The 26745-nt window shown below is 51.6% G+C and overlaps 1 protein-coding gene across 15 annotated transcripts in view; it reads left to right on the top strand.

Moving 5' to 3' along the window:
* Positions 1-26745, top strand: part of TLE3 (TLE family member 3, transcriptional corepressor) — a 47440-nt gene that overhangs the window by 7432 nt on the left and 13263 nt on the right. For 5 of the 15 annotated variants that reach the window (XM_036907864.2, XM_036907874.2, XM_036907872.2 and 2 more), the window contains exons 5-8: positions 13816-13878; positions 15358-15432; positions 23609-23813; positions 25253-25269. In XM_036907864.2, the coding sequence (XP_036763759.1) occupies positions 13816-13878; positions 15358-15432; positions 23609-23813; positions 25253-25269 (360 nt within the window). Of the gene's footprint in view, positions 1-13815; positions 13879-15357; positions 15463-23608; positions 23814-25252; positions 25270-26745 lie in introns of all 15 variants that reach the window. The other 10 variants (XM_036907863.2, XM_036907862.2, XM_036907861.2 and 7 more) reach the window with 3 other exon arrangements.

The following is a 26745-nucleotide window of genomic DNA, read 5'->3' as shown; positions in this document are numbered from 1 at the left end:
TTTGTGTGGCGGTGGGGTGGACCTAAGAAGAAATTACCTGGAGTACTGTATTTTGGCCAGAGTGCTGGTGTCTGAGAACTCCTCCTGCACACCCTGGTTTCTGTCTTCTTGTGTTCTTCCCCAGTAGTCGTTTTTCCTAGTCACACGGCTCCTCTCACAGCCCTGGGTGCCTGCCTTGGTTGGCTCTGGGGTCAAGCCAAGCTCAGAGCTCCCTTCACCCTGTCTTTCTTTTCACCCTAGCCTTCTCTGGACCCCCTGTTCTTTATCACCGATGGAGTCATACCGGGTGGGGGTTTGTGAGCTTCTCTCGTTCTGTTTCTTCTCATCCATGCGATCACTGAAATGATCTAGGAGCTGGGTAAATGGTCCTTGTCTTCACTTTAATGATCGAGGAAATTGAGCTTTGGTGGGAACTTGGTCCCTTGGGGTAAGACTCTTCCCATGAACCCTCCTGGGCCAGGAGTCTTCTTTCTCTTTTTGGCCTCCTCCGCCCACTCTAGTTGAGGAAGGGTCTAGGCCCTTCTTTGAACATTGTTATAGGACTGAGTCAGTCATGGAATGAACTCCCTTTTCTGTCCTGCACAGGAAAATAATTTTCTGTCCCTTCTGTCTGTGCAAAAGACTGGGGTGCCAGGAACAAAAAGACAAATGAGACCAAATCTCTGGGGTTTCCCCTGTAATCTGGCCCACATAGTGCCCTTCCTTATACCTCATTATCTCATCTGTGTGGGGATGGAGGAAGCCCTCTGCTGAGGTCTCTTCTTTGCACTCAGCATGTAATAGGTGCCCAGTAAACATGTTGCTTTTCCTTTACTCAGAATTACTCCGGTTGTCAGAGGGTGGAATTCTGATTCCCTGAGCCCCATGAGCAGGAAGTGGGGGGTTTTAATTGTGGGCTGGCCGCCTGCTCTGCAGGCTCCCTTCTATGGCTCAGCATCCAGTTTCTTCATCAGTAAGATGAGGGGTTGGATTCATTCCAAAACGGTTATTAGGGGCCTGGGATGTGCTGGGTGTGGGCTGGGGCTCGTTACACAGACAAATAAGATACCATTCCCTCCACTGCGGAGACAGGCATCTAAATAAGTCATTGCAGTGCAGTAAGGTGAGTGCTAGAATGGTTGAGTGTCACAGGAGGGGCACCCAGGGCAGAGAGCTCGCTCTTCCCGGGAAAGGGGAGTCGGGGCAGAGAAGACTACACAGAAGGGCCGTTATTTGAGCCTTGGCTTAAAGGGAGGGCTGGGGTTTATTAGGCAGAAGCCGGCGGTGGAGGCTGTTCTAGGGTGGCAACAGCTCTTGGAAAGGCAGCGAGGTGTGTTCCAGAAGCCACAAGTCCACAAGTCTTAGGAATGGTGTGTGGTTGTGGGCGGGGGGTGGCGCGGGGGGAGCTCCACTCAGGAAGTGAGGCGAGGTGGTGACATTTTGCATCTGCTCACATTCCCGACTCTTTGGCTCCCTCTGTCCCATGTGGCTCTCCAGGGCTGGCCCGCGTCCATCTGCTGGGGGCTGGGGGAGGGGGTGCTCCTGCCCACTGTGGCCTCCCCTGCCCGCTTCCCCACTGTAATATGCTGGTTTGAACTTTAGTCCCCCAAGTGGCATTGTCTGCTTTCTCATATTGGTAATTCTGTAATGACTGGTTCTGACCTGCCCCCTCCCCCATATTTAATTCTCATCAGCCAGCTCTCCACTTCGCTATTAATGATAGCAGCCAGCAAAATAGCTTTCAACATGCCATTGACAGTCTGGCTTAAGAGAGCACTTGAAGTAGTGCTAGACAGCTGAAAGCACCCATAATTGTGTACCAGAGTGAGAACTGCGTGCTCAAGGGCCTTGCTTTTATATGCTTAAAGGGACAATATCTTGTTTTCAACAAATGCTTTCTGGGACTCTCAGCCAAGATGCTGTCTTCCCTTCTCTCTTTGCTTTATTTCCTCTTGCTTTTCCAGATAAATGTTCCTTCTCAGGTTGGGGCGAAGGAGAAACTTAGGGAAGGGGGAGCTTCCTGCCTCCTTGTGAGTAAGAATTTTACACGGGGGGGTGGGGGGGGGGGGCCGGGGTTGTGTGGCTGTGCAGACGGCTAACCATAGGCCAGCGCCTCCCCCAGGGTCTTAAGGACTGGCTTTTCTGGAGGAGGTAATGGGGCAGTTGCAAGTCTCTCCACCACTGATTTTGAGTTCTTTTATTTGCAAAGGATGTTGCATAGTCAGCTTGAGGGTGGGGCTGGCAGGCTTCTGGAACTGTTGGAACTGTTTCTGGGAATGATGGGGCAGAGGCGACTCTTGGGGCTGTGGGGGGGGGCCTGCCTGGGGGAGAGTCAGATGAGAGACCTCTAAGCCCCATTCAGATCAGATTCTAGGAGGCTATTCATTGTGCAGCAGCCCCTCTAGAAACTACAAGGGTGGGTAGGGCATGGACTTACTCTGTAAGTGGAGGTTCCTCCCAGCCTTAGGGGATTAATCAGGGACCCATCTACTCTGGCCTGAAGATCTTGCCCAAGAACAAATGCCCCCCTCCCCTTCACCCCAGCTGACTTCATTACTTTGAAGATGCAACACAACCCTTTGGGAAGAGGTTCCCTTTACTCCGCTGTCACCAAAGCATCCCTTTACCACTGTGTCCTTTGAAGGGTAAAGAAAGAACCAAGTTCCCAGTATTGGGAAGGACCCATAGTGTGGGGCCTGAGAGGGTCTGGCTGTGTCTATTACCTGGTTCTCCTGGAGGCTGGCTGCACCTAGCCAAGGCTAGGAATGTGGATGGCCTTGGCTCGTGTGTCCCTTCCAGCCACCTACCATGTGGGTGACACAGATAGGTTTGGGCTCCTGGAGCACCTGCTATCACTGCCGTTAAATAATCCCCAGGAGAAGACCTTTATTGAGGACAAAGACTTTGAAAAATTTAATCTTCCACATGTTGTAGGTTATAATAACATAGCCCTTTCGTATTTCTGTAGTACTTGGTTGTTTGCAGAGCAGATTAGACATTTTCATCTTAGGAACCTAAAATAACAGGCATTTGGGTCCAGGACAAACAAACACCAAGATAAAAGCTTCGGAGCATGATATGAAGTGCCCCGGGGTGTGAAGACCTGTGTACCTCCAGGGCTCTAGAGGGCTCTGTTTTCCAACTGGGGTGTGGAATGTCCAGGCACTGAGTTCTGAGGGGCAGGACATTTTGAATTCACTCAGGCCCCAAGCCCTGCACGCTGCTTGGCCCACACTGGATGCACAGTGTACATCCTGTGGGCTCGTGAAGGGTTTACATTCCAGTTTGGGGGGTTCTCCCTGACCCTGTATGGCAATATGGACTTTCTGGGACAGAAACAAGGCCATCTGAGAGAGAGAGGCCTGATGGTTGCAAAGGTTGTGATTGTAGAAAGAAATGTGTCCTAAACCATTATTTTAAAGTGTCTTTAACACAGCTAAATTTTTTTTTTTTCCTTTCAAGCTCTGGACAGCTTAAATATGACAGGAGAAGGAAGAAGGGAGCAAGGAAAGAGAGACTTGGGAGGAGAGGAAAAGCAGAGATACAGGAGAGTAAGGGATGGGGAAGAGGCAGGCAGAGCACCCCGAGTTTGGATTATGAGAAGAAACTGAGTAGCAGGAAGCACGGGTCAGTGGCTTGGAGGTGACTTAGGAAGCTCCGCTAGTCATGCCTTGGCCGTCTGTCTGGCCATGGAGGAGTAAGAGTTAAGCCCTTTCTCACTGCCCTCCTAAATCCTTGATAACCACTGTTCATAGCTGGTTTTTTTAAATTATGAGTAAGAAAATATACTAGCCCAATGGGACAAATTCCGTCTTAGCTTGCCCTGGAAGACTACTCTTCCCTCAAATGCGCAAGAGTGCTTGCCACAGTCCTCAACACTGGGAATCCCAAGAGCAGGCTGGGGGCAGAGAGGGGCCTCTTCCTGATTGGCTGACCGTGAAGGCTTTGCACCACCCAGCCGATGTGTGGCCAAAAGGTTGGAGGAGGGGGTGTTCTACACAGTCGCCAAATGCCCGCTTCAGGAGAGCCCTCAACAGGTCTGGCCTGACCCTCCTCGGTCAGCATCAGATAACCTTGCCAGGGGCGATTCAGGCTGAGTAAGTGCAAAAGGCAGTTCATTGTGGATCAGTGGGCGAGGGGTGGAAGTCAACCTTTGATCTACCTGACTTCCTGTCCATGGAGGGGTCGGACAGGCTCAGTGGGCCCAGGAAAAGCTGCAGCGATACCAGATGGTCTAGAGTGAGGAGCTAAATGGCCTGGTGGGCATGGAGTAAGTAGGATATGGAGCAGAGCATCAGCCAGAGGGTGCTTCAGCTTTTCCTGAAACCTGTCCCTGTTGCTATTCCAGGAAGCGGCCCCATCCTCTGAGCCCCCTCAGCAGGGGAGAGGGCTGCAGTCCAGTTCTCACCTTGCTTTGCCCAGGAGTGAAAATACCAGGGAAAGGACTGGAGGGGTTGAGGTTGGCGGTTGGTACCACCCTGTCTCCTACCCTCAGTCCTCAGGACCTCACACCTCATCCCAGAGAAGTGGGGGCTCCCCGTGAAGCCAGCTTGAATTGGGGAGAAGCGTTAGAGTCTCCAAAGCACTGCCCCGCCCCTGCCAGGGTCCTGGCCGCCACGCCACCTGAGACGTGGGTGCGGAACTAAGGCACCCAGACCGCAGGAACTTCTTAGGCAGGGGCCATCTGATACTGCTGTCTCTTAACGCATTGGGGTTTCTTTTGGTTTTCTGACCTGGGTCTGACCCAGCTTCTCCGGGACCTTTACCTGGCTGTCCCTGACCAAGTCCCTTTCTTAAACTCCTGTGATGCTCCAGGAGCACTGGGTCGTTTCCCAGGCCTCCTGGTGGAGGCGTCAGAAAGATAAATGGGTCACTTGTAGGTTCCTGATGATATTGTTTTTGCTGGCACCATTGTTAGAAGTCGCCAGTCCTCAAAGGGAGATCTGGGAAGTTAAGTGCAGAGTACCAAGAGCTGTTGAGGGGTGACTCTTGATGGCTGAGAGGCAGACTTTGAAGCCAGACAAACTTGGGCTTGAGTCCTACATCAGAACTTGCTGGCTGTGTGACTTAGGGCTGACCGACCTCTGTGAACTTCAGTTTGTCATGGGGATAAGAATATCACCTACCAGCTAGAGCGGTGCATCCAGTAGCAGTTTCTCCATGAACGGGAACGTGTATCTTGCTGTCCAGTATGGTAGCCTCCAGCCACATGTAGCTCTTGAGCTCTTGGCATGTGGCCACTCTGATGGAGGACCTGAGTTTTATATTGTGTTTTAATTAATGTTAGCTAGCCACACGTGGCTGGGCAGCTGTAGGGAGTGTTATGAGGATTACAGCTGCTTATTAGCGCAGTCCCTTGCAGGTAGGAAGAGCTCAGCAAGGCATTCTCACGGTGGGACAGAGGCCCGAAAGTTACCAGGCCTCAGCCAGTGAGGACAAGTGTTCCAGATGTTTGGAAGGCTCCTCTCACAGCCCTTTCTCATCTGTTACCTGTTGGCTTTACATGCCAGCCCTGCATGTGGACATCATGAACACCACCTAACAGGAACGCTGATGTGTAAAGAGGTTAAGCGACTTGCTCCTGGTATCACTGTGGAGCAGTAGCAGGATCAGAACTGGAAACCAGGTCTGTTTCACGCCTGGGTGGATGAACTTGGTCTGTAGGCCATATCAAAGTGTGGTCCTAAGTGTTCTCCCCACGTGTCCACCCCAGACCCACCTGTACTTTGGGGCTTTGATTCCAGTGCTAGGAAGTCCCAGACAAAACCTTTTTAAGAATTCAGTAAGCTGAACATCAGCCATGTGTGGGTCAGGGCTTCTCAACCCGGGCACTGTTGACAGTTGAGGCTGGATAATTCTCTGTGTGAGGCTGTCCTGGGCATCCTAGGATGGTTAGCAGCCTCTCCAGTCTCTACCTACTAGCTGTCAGTAGCAGTGCCCCAGGGGTGACACCCCAAAATATCTCCGGACAGTGCCAGATGTCCCCTGGGGAGCAAAATCGTTCCTGGTTGAGAACCCTTGATGTAGGGGGAAGAGTTCTGGCTGTAGAGCTGAGAGAGTTGGAATTGCCGCACTTGGCTTTGTGACCTAGGGCAGCTCCTTGCCCTCTCTAGACCTCATTTTTCCTTGTCTGTAGAATGAGATGTTGAAAGTGGTAGTGGTTTAGGAGGACATTAGTTTGAGAAGGAGCTGATTGTATAAACAGGTTTCTGAAAGACTAATCTTGATTTGTAGGGCCTATGAAATGCCACCACCCCTGCCATCCTTGTCTGGGGAGACAGGACCCTCTGACCCTTTTAATCTAAGGAAGGGACGTGCTCTTTGGCTGTGAACTGGGTGGTGGGTAGGTAGAATGGGATTCTGTTCCTGCCCAACGTCAGTCTGTCCCTTCTCCCTGCACCTCATTTCCCTTATGTGACCCAGGATTTCCAAGAGCCCCTGTCCTTAAAAAGTCATAGCCCGTGTTTCATTTGTAGCACTGACCTCATGGGGAGACCCCAAAATTTCACGAGCTGACTTTACAAGGGTAATGTGACTTTTACTGCCTGTTGAGGGGCCAGGGGAGATTTGCATAATGTTCCAAGGGGGATTAGGTGGCTGGGGGTTGCCATGGCAACCCCACAGGGATGAATTGAGGATTTTTCCTCCTGAAGCGAATTAGCCAATGGAGTCTGGGAAGGTGGGGGAGGAGGGCAGGGGGTTATCTGAGGGAAGGGAGGGGATAGAGGGATGGGGGTTGACGGTGCCTGGGATGAATGGGCAGTGCTGGGGGAAGGTGTAATCTGAAAAGGCTTTCTCTGTTCGATCTATACAAGCAAAAGCTCTTTGAGGGCCAACCCCTGGAGGGGGGCGGGATGGGAGGGAGGCAGAGTTTAATGTGTTTGGGAACCAAGAAATTAAAGTGAACAAATATTTAAAGATTATTGGATCTTGTTAACAGGAAGCCCTGTGGATGGAAACTGAAAGCCTGAGAAATGAAAGTCTTAGAGTCTTAGAGCCAGGGAGGGACTTGGCTGTCATCTAGGAGTGTTGTCTCCCGACCCCCGTGTCCCTTTTGGGTCACCACTGAGTGCTGCTGTGGGTGGGGCACGCATTCGTGCATGACACCTAATGCACTTCTGAGAGCTCTGATCATTATACTGGACCCAAATCTGCCTCCTTCATGCAACAGAAACTGAGGCCCAAGTGTGGGACAGATTGGTGCCAACTCTTTCTAGCATCCATGATCTAGATGCTTCTGCTACACCCACCCCCTGCTTCCTCACTCTGTTTTACCACCACACTTGCCTTACTCCCTGGGCTCTTGGAAGAAAATGCCTGAGATTTCTGGTAGGCAGAGAAAGGGAGGGTGGAATTCCTTTCAGGGGAACCCTGGGGAGGGTCCTGTCTGTGCCCTGACACCCAGACTCTCTGTCCTTTCGTCTGTCCCAGCTGGGTAAGGGCAAGTGTGCTGTATCCTCTCTGACATGCTCACCCCTTGTGAAGGGCACAGGAGCCAGTCACCGAGTGTCCACCATAGGCCGCTCCCCCAGGAGGCAGGATCCTCGGGTCATGCTGGGGCAAGACCTCTTCTCGTCCCAAACCCTCCCAGCATAAAGAATTCAGCAGGCTTCCTCGGAAGGCATAAATATTTAATGGCATTGTAGTTATATATAATTTGATCAATATGTCAGTGCTAAAAGGGCCTTTAAGGAGGCTTACCTATCACTGGGTTATCTCCCCAGCCCCTTCAGGAGCAGGGGTCATTATCTCCGTCAGCTGCTTAGTGGATCATTTATTTGCCCCCTTCATAAAGACACTGATGCTGCTTTCCCCCAGAGCCCAGGGCGGGGATAGAGTGGGGCCTGGGAACCCCATGCCTGCTTTTGCAGAGCGCTCACCCCTCTCTGTCCCTGGGCATCCCTCCCACTGGTCATAAAACACCTACTTGCTTTATTGCAGTGCTTTCTGAACTGAGCTCGGGAGAGAACTACCTGGCAAGGAATTTCATCTTCTACTCCAGCAATTAAGGGCCTGTCAATTTAGAATTGCCTAAAACTGCCTGGACACATTGTTCCAGAATCTTCCAGTATTTGATTACTGGGTGATTGTGCACCTGGCTGTTGGCGTCTCCTTCTGCACACTCTCCACCCTCAACTTCTTTGGTTCCTCTGATTTTAATTCATGGTGAAGTAGATAGACTTCACTTTGAACACCCCAGGACTTGAATCAGACAACCAGGTGAAACCAGATTCAAATTCAAGAGCCACACAGCAGACCATGTCCCCACCCTACACACCATTTCTAGAGGAACCTGAGGTCCAGCAACCAGGATGATCTTTCCAAAGGTCGCATGACATGTCAGACAGAGCTGGGTTGAAAACCACCATTTCCATGTGGCTTTGGAGTATGTCATGTTTGAACTAGGCAGGTGTCTTTTCCTCATCTCATTTTTCTCAGCACGTACCCCTAGACAGACCCTCAGACTTGCAGTCCACTGCTCTTGCCAAGGCACTGCCTGATGCCCTGACTGTCCCAGAAAGAACTCCTTGCTTTAGAAGTGCAACCTGGAGCCGAGTAGCAGCCCCTTCCTTGCTAGCTTCACAGACATGGAATTGCTGTACTTGCTGCTAAACAAGACCTTGCTTGGCTGTCTTCAGCTCACAACCAATCTTCCCTCATGAATCACAGAGCCTGGGGACAGCAACTGCTTGACAGTTACAGATGGGACATCACTGGCCTTGCCTGTTCTGTGACAGTTGTGTGGCAGTTCCTGATGGACACATTTGAATGGTTTGTGCTGTGAAGAGTGGTCCTCGGGACTGAGCTGCAGCCCAGCCCCAGCCTAGCCCGCCACCCATCTCAGGGTGGCTTGCCTCTTCTCTGTCCCTCCTTTAAACTCATGCCCAGCTCCCTTGTACTGAGCTCTCTCTCTCTCTCTCTCTCTGGAGGAAATGATGTATCACAGAGCAATTCAGGAACGTTTAACATTCTAAAGCTCAAAGTGATGGCTTTTGGATCTTCTAAGTTATCCAAGCTTGTCCCTGCGTTTGCAGACAACAAAATTAAAACCCAGAGGAGGGAAGTGATTTGCCTAAAGCCATCTCAGCTAGATGAACAGAGATCTGGGAGGAGAAGCCAGGTCAGTTCTGCATGGCTTTGGGTTATAACATGCTCTTTAAAGAGGCAGGTTTCTCCCTTTCCTTGTGTTTATTTGGCTGACATTAAAATAAAGTATGCATCCTCAAAAGCTGACAGGTACAGATGACTGGGCAGTGAAAACTAGCAGAGAGAGTATCTGGTAGAAGTGGCTGTGGACTGTCTTGATAAGCCAGTTAAAAAAACAAAAAAGCCCAAGACTGGCTGCGTGCTGGAGACCAGGTGCACGAGGTTGGGGAGTGAGCACCAAGAGTGGAGATGGCTCGCTTAATTCAGAGTCCTGGGTCGAAGGCCCCAAGTATGGTAAGCAGCAACCAGTGTGAAGTCTTGAGTGTTAGAGAAATATACTTTCAGAATATTCAAGTACCCTCAGTTTACAGCAAGATGGTTAGAGGTCCTGCTTTAATGAGGAGATGATCATGCAAATGGGAGCTACTAAGGCGTATTGAGCAGATTGCTCTTTGGGAAATTACACTTGCCCCCCACTATCTTGTTTTCCATCATTTATTTGCCTAACAACCTCGACAGAGGCTCAGGGCAGATGTTACTCCCAGCACCCAGTTGGGAGCACAGATTCTGAATTTCGCAGGATCTCTGCACATGCTTCTCCGAGCTGCACCTCTGTCTGTGTCTAGTGGATTAGTTTTTTCCGAGGAACAACATTTTTCTACCAGCAAAGCTGCCTTCTTTGAGCCACACTTGAAAAGAAACTTTCAAAGGCAGAATCACCTTCCCCAAACACCTTTTTCCAAAGGAAGCGGTGCTCCCAGCGCCCCCTGCTTACAGGTTCCGGCTCAGGATCTGGCTCGAAGGCCCTGGCTTGGGGGGGACCAAGGTGGAGGGGAGGACGCAGGTGGGCCTCAACAGCCACAGCAGCCTTATTGATAACAGAGTCCCAAGTTGCCGAAAGGAGTTCTCCAGTGTATGATCTAGTTCCAATTTGTGATTTGTGACCTGTCCTGATTGCTGAAGTCACATGTCTTGATTTTTTTTCCTTTTCTTGGAACTAATGTTTAGAGCGTGTTTGAGTTGGATCAAATGCTGTTTTAACAGCTGTTCTAATCGGAAATACTGTCAATTATTAACCCTGACGGTAGTTTTTCTTTCAAAAAATACTTTTCTAAGCTCTCAAAATGTTGAAATTTGACTTCTTGGTAGGAAGTAGTTTAGTGAAGTCGCTTAATTGCTGAGCATCAGTTTCCCCATTTGAAAAATGCAGACTTTGATATAATAAGTACCTTCCCTGTAGGGTTATTGTGAGCTCACATGTGAGATGCCAGAGCAGCTGGGCAGCGGATGTTAGCCATTATTATTGTTAAGAGTGTTCTGTCCCCCCAACTTTCTATTTCCAGGAACTTCTCTACCACAATCACCACGCTCAAAAAAATAAGCATGCCAAAAACCATTTGACAAGCAGTTTTCCTGTTGAGTCTTTTATTCACCAGTGTTCTGAGACTGTTCTCAGGATTGGGTGGCCTATGTAGAGATGGATAAGGCTTAATCCATGCTTCCACTTTTTTTGGAAGACAGGAGGGGAATAGCATAGTTACAGCTGGGGTGGACGGCATTTCCATGCTCTGTCTACCCTTTATCCTCCAGAAAAACCCCTAGACCCAAGACAGGGAAGCCCTGGCTTATTATGCAAGCTCTCCAAGTATAAAACTAACCTTACTCCTCTTGCCGCCCCCAACCCTGTACAACCCTGTTTGGCGGTGTGCCCAAGTCCTTCCTGCACTTTCCAGCGAGTTGGGCCCCCAAGAGAGAGCCTGAATGCCCATACCCCAGGCCTCTGGAACGTTCCATATCTGTGTGGCATTGTGGTAGTCCTTGGTTGGTGTTTGTAGTGTTGGGGGTGGGAACTGCTTTCAGTGGTGTGGAAGGGTGAGAGAGAGAGAGGGAACTTGCTCTGAGCCCCCCACAGGGCTTCCAAGCAGCCCGTCCGTGGTCACGTGGTGGCCTGGATGCCACGCCTTGAATTGGGCACTGCCACATGAAATCCCAGCAGGTATGGATGCTCAGCTCCAGGTCTTGAGGAAGATCACACCTGTGGAAAGCCTGTGGCTTCATGTTTGCTAAAGGACATGGGAAAAGGGAAGGTCAGCAACTATGCATTTTTTTTCTCTTAAACTACCAAAGACCCTGCCGCTTGACCTATTTGCTAGAGGAAGTAGGCAACAGCTGGGAACCCATTTTATAACCACCCACCAGAGAGTTTCCGAGAGTTGTAGTTGCTGAGTAGGCCAGAGTGACTGGGAAGGTTCCCAGCCTGCCCCTGCCGCCTGCCTTCCTGGCTGTGGGGATGGGGCAGCAGCCAGAGACCCCGAGAAGGCTTGTGATTGCTCTGGCTTGATCGCACTCCCTCGCCCTGTGAAGGGCTTGGCCGCTGCCCACCCCACCGCCCAGCTGTATGTCAACATTCAGTCCACCACTGCCCTTCCCACAGATGCCACGCACACCGGGGCGGGCCCAGATCCATGGCCGCGGGCATGGCGCAATCTGAAGTCTTGAGAAATAAAATACAGGGAGGCCAGCGAGATTCTTTTGGCTAAATATTTATTGAGCACCTACTATGTGCTAGACTCCGCTGTGCTGGTCATTTGAGGTGAAACGCCTTGGACCCAATGAGTGTCCTAGGCAGGGAGGCTGGTTTATTTAGTTTATTTCTGTTTGTTTTTTGTTTTCAACATACCTTCCTATCTATTCTGACCTGGCACATAAATGTGACAGTTAAGTGACCATGTTGCTGTGTGCAGGTTTGGTTGAGATGGAAGATCAGCTCATTTTTGCTAGAACTCCTGCCCTGTACAGCCCTGACTCTCTTATTTCATTCCCTTCCCCACTATCAATGGATTTAGGGGAGAAGAAAATGAACAGAAATGAGAAAGGACCCTGTTTTAGAGTAGTACTCTTCCCACTTTCCTAGATTAATAATTTATACAATAATTACTTAGTAATCTTCCCAGGTTCCTTATATATGAATGATGGGCATCTAGTGGGTGAAGGCCAGGGATGCTGCTAAATATAGCACAGTGCACAGAACAGCCCCACACAGCAGTGGCTGGCCCCAAATGTCGGCAGCACCGAGAGTGAGAAACCCTGACGTCCAGCGCCCTTGCTGGAGTACGCTCCAGATGTGCAGATGTGGCCTGAGTCCTGTGGGTCTCTGCCAGGGGTCACACTCCCCCTACCCCTAGAAGTTTGGAAGTGGGAACCATTGTTAACACTCAGCTGGTCTGAGGTACAAGGGACAGTCCTTCACAACAAACAATTTGTTCCTCCCCAAATGCCTACAGTGAGAGACCCTGTCCCTGTCCCTGTCCCTGAGGATTCTGTGTGTTCAGGAGAGTAGTGACGCCTGGCCCGCACCCAGGGGGCCCCAGTGTAGTGGACAGGCTGTCTGGGTTGGAGCCTGCCAATTGGCCGGCAGCCCAGGACCTAGGGCTTTTGCTCATAGGGCCGCGAAAGCTTGCAAAGCCCCTCAGGTTCCTAGTCAATGGCCTGTCTCTTCACAAACCAGAGGCAGCCTCAGTAATGGCTGGGGGCTGGGGGCTGGAGGGAGGAGGGGTCTCTAGCCCCAGGAATTCTCCCAAGGCCTAGGGTCTGTTTGTAAGCCTTCAGACAACATTGTTTTTCTTTTAAGTGCACAAGGACTTCTCATCCAGAATCATTTGACATGCAGATGGATCACAGATTTTTAAAGACTGTTGTCATGGTTTTGTCTCTGAAAGATTGCTATGTGCTGAGGAGAGCTTTGAAGCCAGCTCTGGGACCTCAGTCCTGGTGGCCTCAGGATTCAAAATGAGATAAGAAAAGCAATTCTGAGACACGTCTATCAGTGGTTCTAGCCCTTCCTGTCTGGACTCAGTTAACCATTTAGAACCTGTCTTTTTTTCTTAACCACTATTGATCTGAGCTCTGCGGTTCACATAAGATATGAGTGACACAAACAGTTGATGTTTTTCTAAATGTGATCTTTTCTGGAGCATTGTTGGGTGGGGCAGACAACTGATCTGCCTTTCTATGATCAAGTTATATGAAGGGTCAGGGAATCCAATTAGTTACCCTGTGAGCAGCTTCGTAGAGAAGGCAAGTGCTTCACCCTGACAAAGGAAGCCTCCCTGGTAGGATTTCAGGCTCAGCAGCGCATATACGGGGGAGGGATTGGGCTGGTGGGGCAGAGGCTCTCTAAGCTATATTCCACGTGTGAGGCAGCCCCAACGAACCCTTTGGCACCTGTGGCCCCAGGGACTTCCCGTCACTTGATTTGTCTGAATCTGTCTTGCTGTTGCCATTGGGCGTCACTGGGCAGAGCAGTTCCTCCTCCACACGCTGTGTTTGCTCTTGCAGTGGGTCTTACGGGGGCTCACGTGCGGCGTGGGGTAGGGGGGGTTCTTCTGTGTGCTTTGTTTTCATTTAGGGCCTCTGTCTAGAGGAGGCAAACTGTATTCTGAACCAAGTTCACAGGCCATCTCTGATAGGAAACTGGCACTCCCTGACATGCAGGCAGCCTGGTTTGCAGGAGTTGGAAGCTGTTTCTTCAGGCTGTGGGTTTAGGAAGGCCTCCTGGCAGGAGGCTGATGGAGGGTGGAAAAGATGGAGCCCGTCGTGAGGGTCTGGTGCTTAGGGGGAGTTTGCACCCCGACTTGTCTGGTATTTTAGCTATGTGATTTGCTTCACGCAGTCTGTCTTCCTTTGCAGACAGAGATTGCGAAGAGACTGAACACGATCTTAGCGCAGATCATGCCTTTCCTGTCACAGGAGGTAAGACCTTCTTTTACTGTGTTCTGTTCTTTGCAAAGCAGCTCAGCTGCCGGCCAGGCCTCAGCGGAACCCAGCCCCTGTCAGTCCATATCGACTGAACTGACATCCCCGGGATTACAGAACCGGCACCAGCAGAGGGACCGTTTCTCCTGTTTTTCTGTGGAACTGGTTCTGTGCCTAAGACCAGAGAGGAGGGTCCTGGCCTGTGCCAGCGCTGCAGGGGGCAGCGGTGCCGCTGTGCCTCCCATGCCCTGCCTTAACCAGCACTCTGTTTCTGCCTCCCTGCCCCAGTACCCATGCCTGAAAGCGTCTGGGAGCAAGGAGGCCTGGCCAGGCAGTGCCGGGGGCCAGACCCTGTTAGTGGAACCAATACCCAGAGGGGACCCCAGCCCTCAGGACCACGTCCTTGCCAGAGGCATGGCGGTGGGTCATGGTACCTTCTAAGCGTACTTCCCAAGGGGCCACTTGAGGCAGGGACTGAGCTGGTGGGTGCTATGAGGACAGCATCTCCAAGGAGGCACCTTGGTTCAGAGCAGACAGGTGGGCTGTCTGTTTCCACCCCGTCAGGGACTGGGACCACCTCACTTCCCTCCTGGAGTCCTGGGTCTCTGAGTCAGAGTAGTGGGCAGTGAGTGAGTGAATCCACGTATAAACAGGATACAGTGATGTCCAAGGAGCTGCAGCCCAGGAGGGGAGACGGCTGTACACCAAGCGGGTGCTACCTTCAGGGAGAACGGAATGAGTGCATCAGCAATTTTTTTTTTTTTTAAGTAGACTTTAGTTTTTAGAATAGTTTTAGGTTGATGGCAAAACTGAGTGGAAAGTACAGAGATTTCCCATATCCCCTCACTGTCAACATCCCAAGTGGTGTGTTTGGTCTGATTGACGAACCTGTATCAACACATCGTCCCTCAGAGCCCACAGTTCAGGGCTCATTACACCACCATGTCTTTCTCTTTCTCTCCAGTTGGTCATACGCTCATCTGTTGTCTGTTTAGATAGATATAAATTGAATATATATAGATACACATACTTTTCTCCTGAACTCTGAATGTAAACTGCAGACATTCTGACAACTCAGCATTCATTATTTTAGCTGCATCTCCTGAAAGGGGGGCCGCCCTCCTGCGTGACTACAATACCATTACCGCATTTAGAAAAGTAATCATTTGATAATCTAATAACCAGCTCTTACTGAAATTCATGGAAGGAAGTTTTTGTATGTGTGGTGGAGGGAGGTGGTTGACTAATAGCCATCTTTTGGCTCATTTATATTTGAACTTGAAACAATTTATAGGAAGTTTTGATTACAAAAGTAATACATGCTCATTGAAAAGGGTTTAAAGAAAGTGAAAATGCCCTGTCCCTGGCCTGCCTGTGTCCTGCTTCGGGTTAGTGGACCTTCTGTCCCATGGGGCCCACCCTGTGCTCCTTTGTCGGGGAGGTGGCCCCATCTAACCCACGCCCTGTTCCCTCCAGCACCAGCAGCAGGTGGCGCAGGCCGTGGAACGTGCCAAGCAGGTCACCATGACGGAGCTAAACGCCATCATCGGGGTACGTGGACTCCCCAATCTGCCTCTCACCGTGTGTATAGCCCTTTTATTCCTCTCATTTACCATAATCAGAGAGCACCCCTGACCTTAGCTGGCCTCAAAGAATGGCGGCCCCAGGGCTCCAGCTTCCCCGGGCATCTTACAGGTTTGGACCCATTCAGGGCTCTCTCTCCATTGGCTCCCGCATTGCCTCCCAGTCCCCAAATTAGAGGGTGTCCAACATGCCTCAAGTCCACCTCTAAACTCATCAGCCCTGTCCTCTCCTGACTTTTAGTGACCCCACCATTGAAGGCAGTAGGCTCTTGAGTCACCTTCAAGTCCAGGCTGGCTGACAAGGGTGCCCAGCCTCCCCCTCCACTTGCCCCAGGGACCTGCCTGCCCTGTGTCCCCTCTCTGGCAAAGGCCTGCCCTTCTTTGGCCACCTGGGATCAGAACCGTCTCTGCTGCACTGTTTCTTGTGAAACGTGCCATGGAATTTGGGGTTGGGCTTTGCTACACCATGCCAAGCTGCCTGGCTGAGCAGTCATCATGTGCCATTGTGAATTCCAGCCACAGATACCTGGATGGGTCTTCTAATGTTCTAGAAGTCCTATCTCAGCTGAAAAGAGGAGAAATACTGGAGTGCTTTGTGAGGCCCACTTCTAGTGTGACCCTCTCAGTGAAAGGAAGAAGCCAGATCTCCCCCCTTTTGTGCCCCTACCTGGCTTGCATCTTTAGTGCATAGTACCTTTCTCTGGCTTGCTGCTTTTGTGCAAGGCTAAGGCTGTTTTAGAGATGATCTGAGCAGAAACATTTTTTTCATGTAACTGTGGGCAAGGCTCTTGGCCTCCCGGTGTACCTGTCTGCCCTCCATCCCTGAAGGGGGCGGTGAGGTCACTGCTTCCCGCTCACAGACAGCTGGGTCAGGGTCTCTCTCCAAGGGGACTTCCGAACAATATGGATTCCAGGGCACTTGCCCCAGAGTTCTTTCCCATACATCTGGGGAAAGGACTGGGAATCTGTGCATCTGAAGTTTTCCATTTTTCCAGTTCATTCTGAAGGGTAGTGACACTTGGGAGGCAGTGGCCTGTTTGGCTGAGGTCCCTTCAGCCCTAACATGCTGAGACCCTGGTTGGTCTCCATTCTTCTTGTTCTTATGTGAGGTCATTATTTCAGCGTAGAACTGAAGGCCTTAGAATGTCCTGCTTGGGGAGATAAATGATGGCTCTTGGCTTTTCAGTCTGGGGCAGAAACCCAAAGACTGGTCTTCTAGCTGTGGTTCTTCCCTGTGTCACCTTGAGCAGGTCCCCTCTTTTCCTTGGGCCTCAGTTTCTGCATCTGTTGCAGGAGGGGGTGGATGGACCAGCCCATTGCTCTGGGCCCGGACGCTGGGAGGCCAGGGCTTCAGGGGAAGAGTGACGCTGGTGGACCCTAACCCCCCGTCATGCCACCGGGGCCTCTGGTGGTGGTGTAGTTCTGTCCCAGTTGGAGCCCTGGCAGCTGCTGACTGCTGCTTGGGGACAGCATGGATGCATTGGCCTGGTTGGAGGCCTAGCAGCATTGGGGGAGGAGCAGAGAGGAGTCTGGAAAGGGGAACATGAGTTAGTAAGTGCTCAGTGTTCAGCTATTGAGCTGGGAGGCAGTAGCCCCAAGGGAGAAATCAGAATATCGGAAAATGTACTGTCTCTGAGATCATCTAGCCCAGAGTTCTTCAGCCTGGGCACCTAGTGACATTTGGGGTCAGATACTTTGGTGTGGGGCCTGTCTTGTGCAATGTAGGGTGTTCAGCAGCAGCCCTGGCCTCTACCCACCACCCCCACACAGTTGTGACACCCAAACATGTCTGTAGACATGGCCAAATGTCCTACGGGATTGGGGGAATGGCCCTTAGTGCAGAACCACTGTCCTAGCCAATGTCCTTGTTTTACAGACAGAAGTGATTCATGGTCAGGAGCCAAGCCAGGCCAGAGGCCCAGGGGCTGACTCCCAGCCCAGGGCTCTTCTCTGTCTCACCCCGTCCCTGGTCTAGCCCTAGTGTGGGGCCTGCGTCCTCTCTCTCAGTGAGCAGTCCATGGCTCGGTGGCTCAGGTGATAGCGGTAGAAGAGGGGTGCAGGGGTGGGAAGTGCATTGAATTCTGCCTCCTGAAATGTCCCCTCTTCCAGCTCCTCATCTCCATTTTCTTTCTGGGCAGCTCTTGGAAGTTTCCAGACCAAACCCTCCCTCCCATTCTTGCAGTGACCACCGTGGGTTCCCCTCTCCTGCTCTGCCTCCCTCTTTGGAATTAAAATCCTTTTATGAAAATAATTTTTTTTTTTTCATTCTAAGAAAAGAGTGACATTGGGGAAGAAGTGTGGCTTGGATTAGCTCCACTTCCTTTAAGTAGTATTTAGGAAGCTGCAAGTTAGGTCAAGGCAGCTCCAGGCAGATATTGGAATTCAATTAAAGCCAACGAGTGGGGCCTGTGACCCCCATTTTCAAGGTAATTGCTTCTCCAGCTCCGAGTGAATGCCGCCGTCGCCCTGTCATTAAGCAGGCAGCCGTCTAATCGCTGTGCCTGCCAGAGCCCCACAAGGCAGGAGTCGGGGACAGCTGAGGCACGCTCCCACTGGGGAGCCAGGCCCGACTGCACCCCCGCCAAGGAGCCTCGTCTCATCAGGGAGGAAAGGGGACTGCAGGCTCATAGCTGAGCTGACTCAGGAACGTGAGGTGGTGGAGAGGGTGGCAGGGAGCCGGGAAGGCCGTGGACTGTGGCAGAAGGGCGGGTGTTTTGGCCCCAGCAGGAATGAGCAGTGACGGGAAGGACTCAGCAGCTCTGAGGAGCAACTGGTAGCTTCCACTGTCTTGCTGCTGGACTTGCCTCTCTGGAGGGAGAAGTAGCTCGGCCCCTGGTTTGGGGGTTTGCAGGGCTTTAGGTAAGTCGCTTCGGTCCTCCAGGCCTCAGTTTCCCCATTTGTGAAGGGGTGGAGGAGGGCTAGGCAAGTTTCCTGTGATGTGCCCATTTGGTCAGTTGTTCATGGCTCTCTCGGGCATCGAGTGGAAGGCTTCTGGGGTGGCATCTTGGCTCAACTCAGAGATGAGAGATCAGTTGGGTGTGTCTGGCCTGCGCATGCCTGTAGCTAGTGGCATATTTATTGCATGGATTGGAGTATTTCTCTCCCACTGAGAAAGACCAGGATCCAGTGCCAGGTTGGTGTGAGGGGAGAGGCGACCAAGGGGCAGATGGAAGGGACCCAGACTTGCTGGCCCAGCACACCCACTCCACTGTGGGGCCACAGGGACTGGAATATCCAAGTAGGGAAGATAGGCCCAAAGCTGTCTCTCTGCTAGTGAGGCTTGGCAGGAGCTAGTTACTGTGGACCCATTACTGTTACATGCCCCTTTTTCTTGGATGCAGATTATTGGGGAATACTTTGAGGGTCAAGATTCTTGAACACAAGGGGGAAATTTTATCCCTTGGCAGCAATGTGCAGACAGCATCCCCGGGCAGATCAGAGACCCCGCAAATGGCCGAATCAACCATTTCCAGAACCCTTTTTTCACATCGCTCTGCTCCAACCCAAGATGACTGAACCTGGTGGGTAGAGGGCTGACTCCCCACTTGCCCACTGACAGATTTGGTCTGTATTCCCTTGCAAATTAATAGTGAAAGAGACCTTAAGAAGTGCTTTTGTTTTTTTAAGCCGGGGATGAAGAAGAGGAAGGGAGGTTTTAGCTTGTCACAAACTAAATGGTATTTTGAAGCCATACCGAAAGTTCTGGCAGCCACTCCAGGGCACACTGATGAGCTGGGCTCAGTGGTCAGCTGTCACAGGAGGAGAAGGACGGCAAGAGCGTGCCTTAGGGTGCCTCTGTTCCTCTCAGCCGGGCAGCTGTGGTGGCGAGAAGTGATGCTGGGTTTGAGTCCAGGCTCTGGTTGCTTCCTGCTCAGCAGCGTCACTCAACCTGCCTGAGCCCATCCTCTTCTCTGACGTGGGGTGAACAAGGGTCGCTGTGAGCAGTAGAAGCTGTTGAAGAGCGCAGGAGCAAGATTCAGTGGGGAGCTGTGGGGCCGGCCCAGTGGCCACAGGCAGCAGGAGGGACACTGGGAGGCAGGCAGTATTCACTTCATGCTGTCAGGACTCTGTGCTTCCTCTGGTGAGAGTTCTTGGTGGGTCTTGAGTCTGGAAATGCTTAGAAAACTTCACTGAGTTTAACCCAAATCAAGAACCTGAGAAGTGAAGCGTTAAATCAGCTAGCAAAGGCTTAAAGGGTGATGTGCATAATCCACAGACTGCAAGCAAGCTCTTCCCCATCAACCTCTCCTGTAAGTGGCTGTACCTCTGAGCCCAGGGCAGGGGCACTTGGCACACGGGTGGAGGACAAGGACATACTTATGCCCCACGGGACACGTTCTTTGACATGCACGTGGTTCTGGCATGAAATGTGAAAGGGGGAGACGTGAACACTCATGAGTGGGCTTGTTTCCAGATGCCTAGCCCCTCTTTGGGGGCTGGAGGTAGTGTATTGTTGACTCCCTTTCCCATGATGGCTGGAGAAGTCTTGGTATTAGAAGGAGTAGTAGAAATTGGAGACCAACTGTTGGAAGGCAGTGAGCTTGGGGCCCTCTCGGACCATGGACTTGATGCTGTTCTCCCCAGTTAGAAATAATGTCACCCTGCCACTCAGATGTCACTGCATTTCAGCACATTATCCCCTGAAGTCAGGGAGGCGTCACAGGATAGGAAGGCCGTGCTCTGCCCTGCCTGTCTGTAGGCAGAGGGACTAGGGCCGTGGCGTGGAATCGGCAAAACCCGTAGACCAGTGGCAGCCAGCTACCCCGCCCCACTGAGGTGAACACTGTTTCATTCTCTTGCAAGCAAGACTTGTCAGACCCTCCACCCAGCAAGCCCTAGCTCCTACCCTCGCCCCCAGAGAGAAGCTGTAGAGGTCAGCTCTCGTCTCCCCGCTTCCTGGACCTGCTGGGTGCTTCTGATTGTACCTTTAAACCACCCAAAGGAGATCTTGGGGGATTTCTGGCTGTGGAAGGGGGCTCCTGTTCTTAAAGATAAAAAGTACGTGGATATTTCCTTTTGGTTGCAAGGAAGATGCTCCCGTATAACGTGTTGCAGCACAAAACCCCCCTCTAAATATTGCTCAGTAGCTTTGAAAGCCTCTGTTTTCCAAAAAGCCAACTGCAGCCTTTGTGCCACATTTTCCATGCTGGTTCACTTGTTCATGTTTCAGAGAAGCACATCCCCCCACTGATGCTCCTTGTCCCAAATCTCTGTTCTAGCTACATCTAATTGGGCCTGAGAGAGTAAGCATGGATCTGGGAGGTGATGGTCACTTTTGGAGAGAGCCACTCTGCCAACTTTCTTCCTAGCCTTTCCGTGTATGTCTTTTCTAACATTGTCACTCATTTACCCAGCAAATGTACACTGAGGAAACACGCCAGGCATTATTTGAAGTGCTGGGTGGATAAAATAAGGTTCCTGTCTTTCTGTAACTCCCAAGTTGCCAAGCATTATAAAGATGAAAAACCTGCAGTCTAGTCTTAGCATTTGCTAATGTTAACTGAGCACCTACTTTGCTTTTACATGTAGTAATGGTATCCTTATATGGCCCGAAGAGATGGGCTGCGTTCTGGTGTCCATTTTGCAGATGAGGAAACCGAGGCCCAGAGAGGTCCACTGACTCATGGAAGGTTTCCTAGCTGATAAAATATAGAGGTGGACACCCACCTTGTCTGGCTCCAGTCTGAGTTGTTAGAACTCTTAGAAAGGAGAAATCTGTTCTGACCAGGATGATGGGGAGAGCTTCCAGGGGAGCTGGCATTTGAAGTGGGCCAAGTTGAGCCTGGAAGGTTGGGTAAGAGGGCAAACCTTACCTGGTCAGGGAAGAATCAGGGTGTTCAGAGTTATTCAACTACATCTTTCCGTGAGTACAAATCTTAAATAAGCTCAAAAGAGTAGCAGATCTCAAAGCAGAACTGTTCATGGGAGGAGTTAGCCCTTTTTTACCCAAGCAGCAGACCCACTTCTTTGAAGCCATCCTCCCCCTCCTCTTTCTCTTCTCTTCCTCTAGTGATCCACTGTCAAAAATGGGTTAAATACTTCAGTGTTTGCTTTCTGGGGTTTTACTGTATAGCATGGACAGAATTAAAGGGCCTACCAGCAATTGGTGTAAAAACCAGAGGGCCCTGGGCAGAGACTCATTTTAAAACAAGGAGCCTAGGTAACACTGGGTGGGTTTGGCTATACCAGGGAATAGTATGTAACCATTGAAAAGGACTCGTTGATTTGCACTGAGCGCTCTGAAACTAAAATCTAGTTGTAGAGCAGTAAGATTAACAAAAGCCCATGTGTATAGAAATACACTTAAAACTTGTAGATTCTATAAAGGAGAGTCTAAACAGGTTAACAATCTTACTGTGGGGGTAGGATTAAAGGGTAATTTTTTTAGAAAACCTTTTTTAATCCATACTTTTAATATTTTCTAACAGTGAGCATGTATTATTTTTGTAATAAGTCATTTTCTTTAAGAAAAAGGTTGGGGAGCTCAGGTGTAAAGTCCTGTTCTAGAAGAGCCGGAGTCCCCTGCCTGGAGCACTGGGCTCCCGTGATGCCAGCTCCAGGAGTCCCTTAGCTTTGTTTCTGCTCTGGCATCTCAGGGCAGATTGGGGTCAGCCCACAGTGGGAGCACCAGCAACTTACATAAACTGCCCAACAACAGATGTCCCGGATCTTGACTGATGGCCACAGGTCCCAGCTTATTACCCAGAGCTGAGAAACAAGCCCCCTGGGGTCAGGGGTGCTGTGGTGGCTGTGTTTGCTCTTAACTTTGGAGTGGTCAGGTTGGCAGTTTGTGGTTTAATTGGGGGAGACTGGGGCCCTTAAATCCTGTGTTGTTGGTCAGGGGCCTGAAAGCCAGTTCCCTTTAATAAGCGAGCTTGTCAGATTTTTGTTCTTTGTCACTTTCCCCTGTCTGCCCCCCAACTCCTCTGGCTTTGGGGGTCTCTTTAGAAACATTCTTTGAATGGGGTTGGTGGTTGACAGATCTGAGTCCAGACCCCACTCACCAGTGGTGGGACTTGGCTAATTACTAACCACCCACTGCAGCCGTCAAGTGTCAGTGTGCCATCTGTAAAATGGGCACAGCCCCTCCTTTGCCAGGTGGTTGGAGAGTCATAGATAATATTTGGAAAGTACCCAGGCATTCACTCAGCCATTCAGAAGATGTAGGTTCCCTACTCTTGGGAAGTTGAGAGAAAGACGTGTGCATAGGTGGCTATCAGCACTCCCCAGACCCAGCCACTCCTGAGAAATATTTCAATCCCTAGAAAACATTTGGCTGTGGTATAGCCTAACCCTGTGGTTCCTGGCACGGTCTTAGGAATGATAAGATAAAAGGCATTTTATGAGAACTAAGGCTGCTTCCATCAGTCCCTTGGGTGTGAGACGAGGACAGGGAGAAGATTCTGTAGCTGTAGTGCTTTGCGAGGCTCCTCAGGCTTCCAGAGCCAGGATGGGAATCTTTGCTTGGGGCTTGTCACCCGTGCTATTGATGATAATGCTGAGTTAATGCCTGTGGAGATTTTAGGACAGTGGGGGGCCCATTGTAAGCCTCTGGTAAATGTTAGCTGTTGTTCCGGGGTAACCTGCCGAGGTCATACAGCTAGTTAAGTGCCAGAGCTGATCTGAATCCTGGTCTGTCGGGTTCCAAAGCTTAGACACCTCTTGTTACCCTCCCCTCTGCCATGCCGTCCTGTGACATTAGCGTTTATTCCCCTCGATCCCCTACTTTTCTGCGGTGGCCTGTCGCAGCTCTGTAAGGCAGGCCTGGGGTTCCTCAGAACTAGGCAGCCCTCCCCAGGATGCGGGCCCTGGGTGGGGGAGGCCGGCGGCTGGTGTCTGAAGGCAAGTGACGGGCGAGCCAACGCATGACTTCTAGGAACTTAAGAACAGATCCCCTCGCGGAGGAGCCCTGACGGCTGTGTGGTTTATAAGTGCGCGCTTCATGTGTCTCAGACACTGAGAAACTGCCCTGAAGCTGGGGCGGGGGAGGAGCCGAGTGTCGGAAGCATAAATCCAGTGTCTGCGTTGTGGCCCATTAGCAGCCTCCCTCCAGCCACGCCGCATGCCGGGCCGCCGGGCGGGGTGGGCGGGGTCCGCGGGGTCCCGGCGCCCGCCCGCCGCTCACGCGCCCGCCCCTCTCGCAGCAGCAGCAGCTGCAGGCGCAGCACCTGTCGCACGCCGCGCACGGCCCCCCCGTGCAGCTGCCGCCCCACCCGTCGGGCCTGCAGCCTCCGGGCGTCCCCCCCGTGACCGGGAGCAGCTCAGGGCTGCTGGCGCTGGGCGCACTGGGCGGCCAGGCCCACCTGGCGGTGAAGGATGAGAAGAACCACCACGAGCTGGACCACAGAGGTGCGCCGGGCGGGTGGAGGCAGGGGTCGGGGTCGGGGAAGCTCCAGTGGCCCCACAGCAGGCGCTGCTGCCGGGACCCCGGGACCGGAGCTAGCAGATGGCCTGGAGTCAACTAATGAGCCGCTGGTGCACGGAGACCAGAGCCTCACTCCCTAGTCTCTGATGTCCTGGTCTTTTCCGCCCTGGCAGACAATGTGGCTGCGTGTCCGCAGCGCCCCCCACCCATTCCTGTTCATGGGGGCCGGCCCCAGCGCATCCCTCGGAGATGCCTTCCCAGCCCCGCTGAGGGCCATTTGCAATCCCCGAGAGCTGAAGAGTTGGGGTCCCAAGGCCAAGCCCTCTGCTGCCTCTTCTCTTGTATCCTGCCCCTGGAAGATCTTTGTCCTCACCAAGATCATTAGTCCTCTGAGGACAAGGGCCAAATCCCTGGAGGTAGCTATGGCTGCACTGCAGGGAGATGATTGCAAAGACTTGGAAAGAGCTTCCCCTGACCCTCACCCGGCCCTGACTGGGTGTACCCCAGAAGCCGTAGCAAATAGGGCCTGAGGGGGCTTGGTTGGTGAGGGCTCCCTGGCAGACCCTCTACAAAAACTGCTACCTGATGTAGTCTGCCCTTAGAGTTTCTTTTTGTTTTTGTTTTTTTGAGATGTAATTGAAATACAACATGGTGTAAGTTTAAGGTATACAATGTGATGATATGACTGGCCCTTAGCTGTTTACCTGGGGCAAATGGCCAGCACCATCCAAGCTCCTCTGGGCACCACTTTTGGGCACCAGGGGCCTGGAGCGTCACCGTCCTACTCTGGCCACGGGTTGGTGACAGATCGTGGGAACCAGAAACAGAGTACCTGCCCTTGCAGGGGGATGGGCCCCTTGGCAGAGGAAGAGGGCCTCCCCACAGCAGTGGGGAGAACCAGGGAGCTAGTGCGTGGCTGGGCAAACAGTCAGGCTTCAGCTTCCTGGGGCTTCTTGGCAAAGAAACAAGAGAATGGTGTTAATGAAAAAACAACAAAAACCACTCCACATTCCTTTTATTTTTTAATAATGTTCTCAACTCCCAGATCCTACAGATATTTTACATAGTGTGATCCTTCCCAAGCTTGCAGCTTTCAAAACCGCTAACAGCCTTGGTGTCCTTGGCATGTCAGGGAGAGCTAGGCCACGGCCCCTCCGCACCCCCAACCCCACCCGGGATTTGAGGGACTGGGGAAGCGTTGAAACTGGGTGGTTAATTGCCAAGCTGAGAAACCTCACCTAATGGCCCTGCCTCGGCTGACCCACAGTGACTCAGAATCAGGCCTGCTGCCCACTTAAAAACCCTTGAACTAGCAAAGCATACAAGCCAGCTGGATGAGACTGACCTTTTTCCTTTCTTTTTTGTCTTTCTGTCTTGCGGGGGGCACTGACTCTCCTCCTGTCCTGGCCTTTCGTCCCCAAAGAGAGAGACTCCAATGCGGTAAGTGTCAGCACTCTGGAACCTGTGGGGCGTGTTTGTTGATGGGAGGAGAAGGGGACCACGTGGGCTCCTGGGGCAGGGGGAGGAGGGTGTCATGAAATAGGAGTTGTTGGCACAAGTTGGAAGTGACCTTCAGTTGGGGAAGCCCTCATCTCCAGGCTTTTAGGTCTGTCATTTGTCAAATGAAGTGCTTAGGCTAAATGACTCTTAACTCCCTTCCATATGAAAGGTGATTGACTGGAGAGATTGGCTGGCCATCCCTGGGTCCTCCACTAGCGGTTGTGGAGTCATGGGGTGGAATCCAGGGCTTAAGACCTGGGTGTACATGCTGGGCTTCCCCACCCCCACATGTGCTGTTCCCTGTACAATCCTGTAGCATCCTCATTTCTTCTAAACCCTTAAGGTTTCTCCCTGTCTGGGCTTTAACTTGTTTTAAGAAAGTGCTAGCACGTGAGTATTAAGGCCAGGCTGCCTGCGTGTCTGCCAGCTCTGAGATTTGTTGTAAATCTTTCTGATCACACTGAGGCTCAGAGGTTCTGTTTCAAGTGAATAAGCCTTCTGAATAAGTGCAGTGGAGTCTGGATAAAAAAAAAAATTCCCCAGCGATTAGCAGAGCTGTTTTATTCCTCATCGCCGTCCTTGTATCTGGGGCTGTCTAATCTGTTAGGATGGTTTTGGCTATTACTTCCAGCTAAGTAGGACTTGGAAGGTCAGGCAGTTAACTAACCATCTTGACAGTGGCTTCCTCTGTCAGCTCCTCCCTGCCGACCCCTGTCCCCTCCCAGCCCTCCAACCAGGCTCACTTTTTTAAATCTCCCATTAGCAGCAATTCTCTCATTCCCTCTTGGCTTGCCTACAGATGTGCAGGTCCACGTTTGGACCCAGGAATACCTAGATACGTAAGAAAGAAACAACAACCTAAAATCCATTTTGTTTGCTTTAGTGTTGATCCTCAAAAGGTAGCATTTTCGGAGAGGCGGTTTGCCTAGATAGGACAAGGGCCAGACTAGACACCTCAAGGCTTAAATCAGCTCCCAGCTCCATGGGGCACGGGGGAGCTCTCTTGGCCTCTTCAGGCCTCAGTTTCTTTTTATGTAACATGGGTATATTCCTTCCTGGCCAGCCTCTCAGCTTAGTTAGGAAGACCCCTCAGAACAGGACCTGGGATCAGGAGATTACCTGGAGATAACCTGGTTAACTGCTGCAGAGCAAAGTGGGAGCTGGAAGCCCAACTCCTTTCCTGTCTTCACGTCGTCCTCATCCTCATCCTCATCCCTCTTTACTTTTGGCTTTGTGCCCCAGACTGTGAAAGCTTTCTGCTAAAAGAGACTTGGGGGGACCCCCAAGAGCTGCGCTCTTCACTCCACAATGCTTTCCAACAGCCATGCACATCAGACTCAGAGAGTAGAGGGCACACTTGGGCTGTGGCAGAGTCCCATGGGAATGAGTCAAGACACCATGCTGGGGCCAGGCGGA

The sequence above is a fragment of the Manis pentadactyla genome, chromosome 11 (assembly GCF_030020395.1).
Source record: "Manis pentadactyla isolate mManPen7 chromosome 11, mManPen7.hap1, whole genome shotgun sequence".
Lineage (NCBI taxonomy): Eukaryota > Metazoa > Chordata > Mammalia > Pholidota > Manidae > Manis > Manis pentadactyla.
This window is presented reverse-complemented; position numbering and strand designations above follow the sequence as displayed.